At 36.4% G+C, this 12,590-nt stretch overlaps 1 protein-coding gene across 1 annotated transcript in view; it reads right to left on the bottom strand.

The window, feature by feature from the left end:
- Positions 1-12,590, bottom strand: part of LOC144968895 (uncharacterized) — a 70,829-nt gene that overhangs the window by 39,452 nt on the left and 18,787 nt on the right. Inside the window, exon 4 of the mRNA XM_078907721.1 lies at positions 11,323-11,417. Coding sequence (XP_078763847.1) covers positions 11,323-11,417 — 95 coding nt within the window. The remainder of the gene's footprint in view (positions 1-11,322; positions 11,418-12,590) is intronic.

A 12,590-nucleotide genomic window follows, 5' to 3' on the forward strand; every position in this document is an offset into this window, starting at 1 on the left:
TTGTTGTTGTTGTCTATATTGATTTTATTCTAAAATACAACATTGTTATCATATCTTATAAATACTTTATCATTATCTTCAGTTTTCGTATACAACGCCTTTATTTTTGTTTTAAAAACTTCTAATTTCAATTTTAAAAATCATTTGTTTATATTTTGGTCATTATGATCAGCATTTTTGCACCATGATTCTGTTTTACCTTTGATCTTTTAAAACTATTCTTTGATTACTATCATTGTATCAGCGTACACCGACAATCACCAATCAGCGTGCTGGACTACAATCTAAAACTATCTAAAAATCCAGGACATAGATAGATGGGTTTATATACAGACAAATGAGCAAAGGCCTCTTTTCTTCTGTGCTTATATTTTTTACACCATCATGTGTTTATACCCTAACGGCGGTGCATGAAAACGGTGTGTTAACTTTCACCTCAAATGAAGGTGCATAATTACGCCACCAAATTATAATGGCTGAGTTAACTAATAATGCAAAATATTTGTATGTAATATTGTGTTTATGCAGATCTATTGTACTAGTAAGTCATGTGTGTTTCATGCAAAGATCGTAGTGTAACGTATGGCATGTCATGTGTGTTTCATGGCAAAGACGTCGTGTATCGCATGTTTTCAGTGTTTTCATGAAAAGATCGTAATTTCGTATTATCATGGTGTTTTATCAACGAAAAAAATGACAGCATTTTTGACACTAACGGTCTACCGAACGAGAAAAGTAGCTTTACGATTTTGTTTTCTATGTTGGAATCTTCAAATTAAAATGAGGGATAAAGTCAGGTGTGTTTCATGGCAAAGATCGTAGTTGTATTGTATGGTAAGTCATTGTGTGTTTCATGGCAAAGATCGTAGTTGTATTGTATGGTAAGTCATTGTGTGTTTCATGGCAAAGATCGTGGTTGTATCGTATGGTAAGTCATGGTGTGTTTCATGTCAAAGATCGTAGTTGTATCGTATGGTAAGTCATGGTGTGTTTTATGGCAAAGATCGTAGTTGTATCGTATGGTAAGTCATTGTGTGTTTCATGGCAAAGATTGTAGTTGTATCGTATAGTAAGTCATGGTGTGTTTTATGGCAAAGATCGTAATTGTATCGTATGGTAAGTCATGGTGTGTTTCATGGCAAAGATCGTAGTTGTATCGTATGGTAAGTCATTGTGTGTTTTATGGCAAAGATCGTAGTTATATGGTAAGTCATGGTGTGTTTTATGGCCAAGATCGTAGTTGTATCGTATGGTAAGTCATGGTGTGTTTCATGGCAAAGATTGTAGTTGTATGGTAAGTCATTGTGTGTTTTATGGCAAAGATCGAAGTTGTATCGTATGGTAAGTCATGGTGTGTTTCATGGCAAAGATCGTAGGTGTATCGTATGGTAAGTCATGGTGTGTTTTATGGCAAAGATCGTAGGTGTATCGTATGGTAAGTCATGGTGTGTTTCATGGCAAAGATCGTAGTTGTATGGTAAGTCATGGTGTGTTTCATGGCAAAGATCGTAGTTGTACCGTATGGTAAGTCATGGTGTGTTTCATGGCAAAGATCGTAGTTGTACCGTATGGTAAGTCATGGTGTGTTTCATGGCAAAGATTGTCGGTGTATTGCATGGTTTGTCATGGTGTGTTTCATGGCAAAGATCGTAATTGTATCTTATGGTAAGTCATTGTGTGTTTTATGGCAAAGATCGAAGTTGTATCGTATGGTAAGTCATGGTGTGTTTCATGGCAAAGATCGTAGGTGTATCGTATGGTAAGTCATGGTGTGTTTTATGGCAAAGATCGTAGGTGTATCGTATGGTAAGTCATGGTGTGTTTCATGGCAAAGATCGTAGTTGTATGGTAAGTCATGGTGTGTTTCATGGCAAAGATCGTAGTTGTACCGTATGGTAAGTCATGGTGTGTTTCATGGCAAAGATCGTAGTTGTACCGTATGGTAAGTCATGGTGTGTTTCATGGCAAAGATTGTCGGTGTATCGCATGGTTTGTCATGGTGTGTTTCATGGCAAAGATCGTAATTGTATCTTATGGTAAGTCATGGTGTGTTTTATGGCAAAGATCGTAGTTGTATCTTATGGTAAGTCATGGTGTGTTTTATGGCAAAGATCGTAGTTGTATCCTATGGTAAGTCATTGTGTGTTTTATGGCAAAGATCGTAGTTGTATCGTATGGTAAATCTTTGTGTGTTTTATGGCAAAGATCGTAGTTGTATCGTATGGTAAGTCATTATGTGTTTTATGGCAAAGATTGTAGTTGTATCGTTTGGTAAATCTTTGTGTGTTTCATGGCAAAGATCATAGTTGTATCGTATGGTATGTCATTGTGTATTTTATGGCAAAGATCGTAGTTGTATCGTATGGTAAATCTTTGTCTGTTTTATGGCAAAGATCGCAGTTGTTTCGTATTGTAAGTCATGGTGTGTTTCATGGCAAAGATCGTAGTTGTATCTTATGGTAAGTCATGGTGTGTTTCATGGCAAAGATCGTAGTTGTATCGTATGGTAAGTCAGGTGTGTTTCATGGCAAAGATCGTAGTTGTATCGTATGGTAAATCTTTGTGTGTTTTATGGCAAAGATCGTAGTTGTATCGTATGGTATGTCATGCTGTGTTTCATGGCAAATATCGTAGTTGTATCTTATGGTAAGTCATGGTCTGTTTCATGGCAGAGATCGTAGTTGTATCTTATGGTAAGTCATGGTGTGTTTCATGGCAAAGATCGTAGGTGTATCGTATGGTAAGTCATGGTGTGTTTTATGGCAAAGATCGTAGTTGTATCTTATGGTAAGTCATGGTGTGTTTTATGGCAAAGATCGTAGGTGTATCTTATGGTAAGTCATGGTGTGTTTCATGGCAAAGATCGTAGTTATATCGTATGGTAAGTCATGGTGTGTTTCATGGCAAAGATCGTAGGTGTATCGTATGGTAAGTCATGGTGTGTTTTATGGCAAAGATCGTAGTTGTATCTTATGGTAAGTCATGGTGTGTTTCATGGCAAAGATCGTAGTTGTATCTTATGGTATGTCACTGTAAATGTCAGTGTAAATGATTATGTTTCAGCCTAAGTAATTTGTAATTTAAGCGCTTAGAGTCTGGTGTCTCGGAGTTATAGCGCTATATATGTTTTCAGCATTATTATTATTATTATTATTATTATTATTATTATTATTATTATTATTATTGTGTGTTTCATGGCAAAGATCGTAGGTGTATCGTACGGTCGTAGTTATAAACTTATATAAGATAGGCATGTTAATAATTTTCCATCTCTCATCCACCTATCAATCGTTCAGTATAATTCGGTGATCGAACTTGCCATTACGAATTCGTTATTTGAGTTTCAAAAGGGATGGCATTAGGAAAAACAATCTCCCATTTCTAAATTAAACACTTGGTATTTGGCATGGTATGCATTATTAATAAGAACGCGTAAGTGTTAGTTTTCAACATCCTGTTTACATTGCTGAAGCTCTTGGATTGTCCATTGTTTACCTTATCTGACACATTTTCCATTTGTGAATTAAAGTGCTGAACCTGGAAAGAGAAATTGAAGCGTGGCTGACAGGCAATTACTGCATATCATTATCAGGTCACAACCGAAGTGTAATTTGAGTGATTTGTCAGCGTGGTAATTTTGCCACCAGGCTTTCTAATTTATTGATAACACACCAAGTTTTTCTCGACAAAATAGTTTCAGTTCAGTTCACTTCACTGACTGAAATCGATAACATAAAAAAGGCACCCCTCCCCAAATAATACAACAACAAAAAATTAAAAAAGGAAATCAAAACCAAAAAACAAAACAAATCGAAATGAAAAGATATTAGATTCTAAATAGCGCAAAATCCATTGAATATGTTTGAAGCGATTTGAAAATGTTCCAATCTCTTCAGCAAAACCTAACATGTAGGACAAGATATTATGCTGTGTGAAAGGCGTTGTATTTTCTTTTCTTGACTGAGACAACCCTGTAACCGACCAGGTACTAATATTTACACCTTTTGCAGTGAAAGAATGCGAGTAAAGAGTTCTCTCCAAGTACTTAAACTTGTATTGCTCACAGCGAGACTCCACATGCAGGCCCAAAGGGGAGTGCATTCCACAGCTTGAAGGGGGGGGGGGGGGGGGGGGGGGGGGGGGGGGGGTCATTTATGTGACAGAGGAAGAGTACCGGACCTTAGAACAGTCTGTTATGGTAGTCCAGAGTCAACTTGACAGGACAACGATGATGGACCTTCGGCGATCACTTGCTGTGTAACATTTTAATCTATAGATAGAATGAAGTTGACGTCATTCGGGTTTTTGTTATTGTTTTTTTTTGCCATTTATGAGTAATTCTGACTAAAATGTATTAGCCAGACTATAAACGTTTAAAGTTACACATAGTTTTGTGTGGTGGTCGTTATTCTTCCGGATGGCAGTGTTGTGAGCTTCTTAGCCAAGCGCACACTATCTATAAATGAGTTTTTGTGTGTGGAATTGTGTCACTGGCTTTGATAAAGTTTAAGATCTTCACGTCAGTTTGTATTTTGCTGTCAAAAGATATCATAAGTTCATGCTGCGTAGTTCAGATTAATCGACTTTCACACGAATGTTCGCTTCTGAACCCATTTTGTAGAGATGTTAATATGTTGTTTGTTTCAGGCGAGTTCACTTGAAATGTAGAGTGTAGAAGATAGATAGATAGATAGAGAGAGAGAGAGAGAGAGAGAGAGAGAGAGAGAGAGAGAGAGATAGAGATAGATAGATAGATAGATAGATAGAGAGAGAGAGAGAGAGAGAGAGAGAAGGTGGCTAGTGAGGTGGCTATGTGTATTTGTGGTATGCCACTCGCCAGTGGATCAGATGGTCCTGGGTTCGAGTTGTGCTCTGAATGGTCAGTAATTTGCATACTATGACAAAATACATATTTTTAATTTATCCAGAAAACTTTTACTACAAACAACAATCGATTAGAAATAAATATTGTCAAATTATCTCAAACCCGAGACGTGTCTTTTCACGGTTGACAGAAGAACCTGTGATGTAAAACAATAGGCATGATCTATATTAACTTTCCATGAGATCGAGGTCATTGGTCACATTGCAAATAGGATTCAGTAGTCTGATGTCACGCCGCCTGGCAACGGCGGCCATCTTGGTTCTAAACAAAGAAAATCATTACTTTTTATTCTTCATGCTGGCTAGAACTTTTCATTCCCTTTTCATATGCCTTGTGATCAGAATGTGTAAAAGTCAAAACATGATCAAATTTATGTATTTTTTCTCTCTGGAAACGCTTTTATGCTGCCGAGAATATTTCATACGGCGTCCGCCATTGTTCCGATAGTTTAGAGCCAGTGTTACTAAGTTACCATGCGTCATTAGGAAGGAAGTGACGTTACGACTGTTGAAGACTATTGTGCTCAAAATGACCCACTAAGTGAAACGTGTTCACAGCTTATTAAATATCTAACATCACGATTGGCCATTTGATTCAGTATGACACATGGATATGTTTATAACATTTGTAAACAAAGCAGCGTGTTTACATTTGTTAAGAAAGATCCAATCGTTGGACAGCAACACATCATGTGATTGATGACCTGGTTGGACGAAAACATGAATATAGATCGCTCCCATTAATGAAGGACAGAGAACATTCAAAACAAATACAGCATGAGCATGACACCGTCTTCCAAGAACGCGGCTTTGTTGAACAGTCGCACCATATATTAAGGAGTAGGACTAGACATCAAAGCAGTGATGAAAAACCCATAGACTTGCAGTTTGCCAAACAGTCTGTCCTCATGGTGTAAATTGTGTACATTGGGAAGAGGCAGAAACCAGCACAACAAAACAAAACAAAAAAGTTACCGGGTTTGAACGTAGCCATGGTAAACGTATAGCCTGACACAAGAACCCACTAAGGTTTATATGTGAACGTCATTTTGGGCAGCGTCTAGTGAGTTGTCGTTAGTAGAGTTCTAGGAAACAAGTGATTCATTGGTTGAACTATTGAATACAACTCACGATTTGTTTTCTTTTGCGACAAAAGACTAGTCTGTTGATGTCATTTTTGGTCAGTGTCAGGCTATACGTTAACGATGGCTACGATATAATCATTCAAGGTTGCACATGGATTTGTGTGTTGGTATGTTATATCCGGATGGCAGATGCTGTGAGTATTTTACCAAAAAGCATAGCTTCAATAGAAACCGTGTTAAACCGTAGCCATCGTTATGTTATAGCCTGATACTGAAATCCAAAAGGACTGGCAGTTCGACGTCATTATTTGGTTTTTGCACCGCTTAGTAAGTTGTCGTTAGTAGAGCTCATGGAAACAATTTATTTCATTGGTTGAACTATTGAATACAACTCACGATTTGTTTTCTTTTGGCATTTTGACGTCATTTTTAGGTCAGTATCAGGCCATAACTTTACGAAGGCCAGGGTTAAACTCCGGCTAACTCGGCTTTATGTTCTCAAATGACCCCTTTCTTTTACAAGTGCAGATATGACCTTCATTGGATTGGCCTTGATATGGATTGCGATTTATTAGTCACTTGAAGGTCTACATATTCATTGCGTTAAATTGTCCACGTTTTGTGTTTGTTTCTAGAACCTGTCACTGTGAGTCATAGACTCCACCCATTCTGTAACAGGAAGATCTCAAACCAAAGATGGTGTGCTGGATAATGGATAACCACTTGTCTTCCGGTTTGAAAATTGGACCAATTTGAAAGCCATTAAAAGATTAAATGAAGTTGGATTGACTGAACTATTGAATACAATTCACGATTTGTTTTCTTTTGTGGCAAAAGACTGGCATTTTGACGTCATTTTTTAGTCAGGATCAGCTTAACCATCGTTATGTTATAGCCTGATACTGAAATCCAAAAGTACTGGCATTTTTACGTCATTATTTGGTTTTTGCTCCGCCTAGTGACTTGTCGTTAGTAGAGCTCATGGAAACAAGTTATTTCATTGGTTGAACTGTTGAATACAACTCACGATTTGTTTTCTTTTGTGGCAAAAGACTGGCATTTTGACGTCATTTTTTGGTCAGTATCAGGCCATAACTTTACGAAGGCCACGGTGTCAGGCTATAACTTTACGATGGCGACGGCTTTACTCGGCTCTTTATTATTGTTTTCAGAACGCCAATTGTGTGAATAGCTCTCACTTCAATCGCTTTAAGAGACTATAAATAGTATGCGCTTGGCTAAGAAGCTCATAACATTGCCATCCGGAAGTATAACGGACCAACACACAAAACTGTGTGTATCCATGAACGTTTATAGTCGGGTTAATATAGTTCAGTGAGCATTACTCATAAACGCGGATGGCAAAAAACAATAACAAAGATCTGAGTGACGTCATCTTCGAACTATCTATAAGCGTTAAAGGTCACAGATAGTTTCGTATGTTGTTAGACTGATCTGGCGGGCAAAACAGGAGAGTATTATATCTGGCACATATTATCAATAAAACGGATTTATTATCTCTTGACCAGTTTTAACAGTTGTGCCATTGGATTTTGCTATAGATGGACATTTAAGGGCTGTTGGTTATTACGTCACAGTTCAGGTGAGAGTTTAACCACTCTGTGTCGTGTCAACGTTACGTTGGGTTTTTGTGTGGCCTATTTCGAATGTCTTAGTATTGACAAAGAGGCGAAATAAATTACGCATGGACACTTTATCATCATCATCATCATTATTATTATTATTATTATTATTATTATTATTATTATTATTATTATTATTATTATTATTATTATTATTATTATTATTATTATTATTCTTATTGTTATTATTGTTCGGGGACAGCGTGGCTCAGCGGTACGGTCTTTGCTTCGTACCCAAAAGGTACCGAGTTCGATCAACCGCCGCGCTGTGTGGCCTTGAGTAAGTCACCTCGCCCTAGCTTACTTTGCGGCGCTGCACTGCGGCTGACGCCTGGGTTATTCCAGTCTTCCCTTGGAATCATTATTAATTATAAGAACACCCAGAAACCTGTGCTATCCAATAGATATTGTGTAATCAGTAACACCAGTAAACTTGCATTAAGTCCTCACATAACACTAATCTATGACAGAATAAAAGCCTTCTAATGCTTTCAGGGCTGGCTATCATCGCTTGAATTATTCACTGGTTTTCGCTTCTACTACAGGATAAATACAATCTGCGTCTTTTTCTGAATACGGAATACATGTCAAACAAAAGACCTTGTCAGAGAGAATCATAATTTATTCATACAGTCTGTGTCAATATACCCCATGTGCAGGTTAGTTGTATGTCATAGAGTCATGGAATATGACATGTGGAATTCTGACGTCCATTCACAAAATACCTTTGTCTAATTTTGACAACAAAAATACTGCTTCATAAATCAATAGATTATGATAACTCCCAACTTGTCATAAAATCTTAAACCTGAGACTTCAAAGAAGTTTTGACAAGTTGAAGGTCATATAATATCTATGAATCTATGACGTAAACGTATTCTGCTCATAGCGAGGAAAAGGGCGTTTGACTTTTTGTCATCCTTTACGGTCAGATGGAAGAAATAACAACGAAGTTTAATCAAGAATTTATAAGGACATGTTTACGATCAAAGATATGAACATTTTAATCAGAAAAATGCATTTCGTCCAAAATATTATGTATTGTCAACTCCCTCCTCTCCTTTTGTAATTGTGGAAGCTGGACATTGACAACAATAGAACCGTTTACAATGGGCAGGCTATAAACGGACTGTTTCTGATCAAATGGGGATTCTACTTTACTCTGGACTGCACATTTTTACTCTAAAATATTTGTGCTCACCATCATTGATTGCATTTACGGACTTAGAAATATTCCACGTATATTGAAAATGGTTACACAGGGAAAATGGCTTTACATTTGGATTGATTTTACGGATTTGGAATTTATGAAACTGATTAAATTATGACCATGCTATTTGATTTGGATTTCGAATTTATCAAAACAAATAAAACAGTAAGAAATATAACTTGGAATCTGGATTTTTATTTGAATGTCTTGATGTTGTACATTCCATTATCATCATTGGCCCTTAAACTCTTTCGTCATTATTAACATCTACAGCACAATGCAAAGGAATAACATTACCATCTATCAAAAAGCCACTATACGATCATAAGCCATTACATATGTGTGGGCAACTACGCCACATCACGATTCAAAGCCAATTTAATATCATGAATCATTTAAAGGACTCAGTCTGATAGCATGCCAGGAATATTTGTTTACTGAGGATGGAATTTAAAATTCAAACGACAATTGAGTCAAATTAATTTGCTTTTATCGATGTAAATAAACTTCAAGGATAACAATCATTTTTGTTTTACTCTCGATTTTGTTAATTGTTGTAAAGATAATAATGATACAAAACTCTGTTAAAAATTGGTCATTACTAAGGTTGGCAGGGTCATCTAAGTTCAGACACTTTTATTTTCACTGAAAATGTTAGAGGTTTTGGGAATCGTGCTTTGTTTTCAATTTAGGCCGTTGATGATTCGATATTATATTGCAAAGTACACAGAGCAGCGGATGCATGCGATATTTTTTCCTTCTTCTCACAATTGAATGTCTCTGATCTCAACATGAAATCAATTAACTTTGACGCAGATGAAGCTGGTGTTAATAAAACTTTCAAGTGAAACAAAAGAGAAGAGTTTGTTTGAAAAGGTGTCGTTCTGCTCTCCTATCAAAACTCCATAGCTTTGAATAATGGAAAAGATGCCACAATTATACATAACACAGAGCCATCCCTTCATTTTAATTCATTTATCACGAGAGTTAAACAAAAATATAGATTCACAGCATGTCATCCAAAAATTAATTAAAATTAAATTAACAAACCTTAATATTCTTTATCGCCTGTTTAAAGTCAGTTTGACTCATCATGGAAGTGCAGTAGCCCTGAAGTGCCTCGGATGAAGCCGACAATTCCTAGACATCTACATCCGGTTAAATAAGATTATTGAATTGAGCTTTTTATAGCGCAATATCCACTAAACGTGCTCAGAGCGCTTTACAAGGGGTCTCTGACCAACAGCAACACTAAACATTTAGGGCGGGACATGACGCCTCTAAGGCGATATTACAAATTGTTGGACAGAGACAACGCAGTCAACGGCCAGGTACTCATTTTACACCTGAGTACGGTGAGAGAAAGTGAGTAAAGAGTCTTTTCCAAGGACTCAACAATGCGCCGAGTGTGGCTCGAACCCAGGACCTTCCGATCCGAAAGCGACCACACGACCACATAGCCCTTGATAGGGAAAAAAGTCTTGACTTCACAACTTCTACTTTTTTGTTTCCCAAATCCTTATAAAAGTGTATAAAGCCAGTCCTTGGGAGGACTAATAATGAACAAGTTACTCATTGATATTGAATTATCATTCAGAAAAGTGAGTGGAGCAGGCACTTATGTTGATAACAACAAGAGATGAAGTGAGTAGGAAAGTGCCAGAAGACAATAGAGAATAAAAATTTCACAAATCCCCATCACCGCCGTGAAATCTTTATTCTCGATTGTCTTCCGGCACTTTCCTACTCACTCCATCTCTTGAATTATAAGGTGGCATAACTATTTTAGAAGATGAATGTATAGGCAGATCCTAAAAATTCGGACATAAAATATCAAGGTTAGATGATCTTTATTGACGACCAGCATTTATTTAGACGATAAAATAAGATGCCGTCACTCTGAAACCAGAAGATCGTTACATAAGGCATGTATTCAGTCCTGCGGTAGAGTGGTTCTACACTTTCTATGAGATAGGAACCAATTTTTTGACATCTCGTTTTTCTTCCCTATTCTGTAAACCAAGATCATCATTCTCAGCCTGCCTGCTTCTTCCCAAAATATTGGTCCAAAAATTGTGGGTAAGTGAAAGTGGGCATTTAGTTATTGTAAAATGTAAAATAGGCACTTCATCGATGTGGGGGAAACCCGAAACGTCTACAGTATACGTCTCTTCATCGAAATTAAACCAGGTAACCGCCGTACTCTGGACACATACTTTAAAAATTGGCCAGAAAACTCGTCCTTCAAATATCGATTGATTTAAATGACGCTCATTTTGGCAAAAACTCTCAAACCTGGGACTTAAGAAAAGTTTTTGTCAAGATGGGGGACATTTGAATCGATAGATATTTGAAGGACGAGTGTCCTGACCAATTGTTTAAATACTTGTATTTTTCATAGAACGGCAGTTCAATTGTTAAATAATAAACTTTTTACGAGCTTCAAACATCAATATCCAAATACTAGATATCCAAAATCGTAACATTAGGGTTTTTTTACCTGATCCGGACTGCAAATGGCCGTGTTTGATTCCTTCCCGTTGCAGTTGACTTGTCCTATCGTGGAAACCACGGAAGCGGTAGCTTGGAATAGATCTGAAGATAAAGAAAACATGGATCACTCAAAAACTCAATATTCAGACATTTTTCTCAGCATTGTTGGAAGACACTGTTGCAAGAATGTTCGTGAATACAATAACATTAAAATGCAGACGACGACCACAACATGTGACATTTTACTTGGACTTTAACCAGTCAACTGTCGTACTCTGGAAAGACAAGTATTTAACATTTTGGCTAGATTTAAATGACCTCCATCTTGGGAAAAAACCCTCATACCTTGGTCCTTTACGCTCATCAATGCTGCTCTCATTTAATATATATATATATAATATAATATATATATATATATATATATATATATTATATATATATACTATCGATTCTAGTTTTAATGTTGAGTCACGTGAAAAAAAAAAAAAAAAGAGAGAGAGAGAGAGAGAGAGAGAGAGAAGAGAGAGAGAGAAGAGAAACAAAGACAAACACACACACACACACACACACGCGCATAATATTATATATATATATAATATTATATAAATATATATATATATACTATCGATTCTAGTTTTAATGTTAGTCACGTGAAAAAAAAAAAGAGAGAGAGAGAGAGAGAGAGAGAGAGAGAGAAACAAAGACAAACACACACACACACACACACGCGCATATATATATATATATATATATATATATATATATATATGCGCGTGTGTGTGTGTGTGTGTGTGTTTGTCTTGTTTTCTCTCTCTCTTCTCTCTCTCTCTCTCTCTCTCTCTCTCTTTTTTTTTTTTTTTTCACGTGACTCAACATTAAAACTAGAATCGATAGTATATATATATATATATATATATATATATATATATATATATATATATATATATATATATAATATATATAAAACCAATTTAATGGAAATAAAAGACTTTTAAAGTTGTGTGGGAAGAGTTTAATTTATTTTCTAAAAAAAAAATTTAATTGAGGAACAGTCTTTCAATTGTCTTAAATTTATCGTCTGGGTCAGTTTGACAGAAATAAAATCACAAGACACGATGGCTGTCGTAGGTAAGTAACGCAATAACTCATGAACCGCTGGTTGTTTCTAAAATCTGTAAACTGGAATTTACGATCTACTCATTGAAGAAATGTGTGCGGTCAAACGATTTATGAATACGAAAGGAAAACATCCGTCGGAAATTCATTCAGAATTGG

This window comes from Berghia stephanieae, chromosome 3, assembly GCF_034508935.2.
Source record: "Berghia stephanieae isolate SIO BIC M18660-M18661 chromosome 3, UCSD_Bste_1.3, whole genome shotgun sequence".
Lineage (NCBI taxonomy): Eukaryota > Metazoa > Mollusca > Gastropoda > Nudibranchia > Aeolidiidae > Berghia > Berghia stephanieae.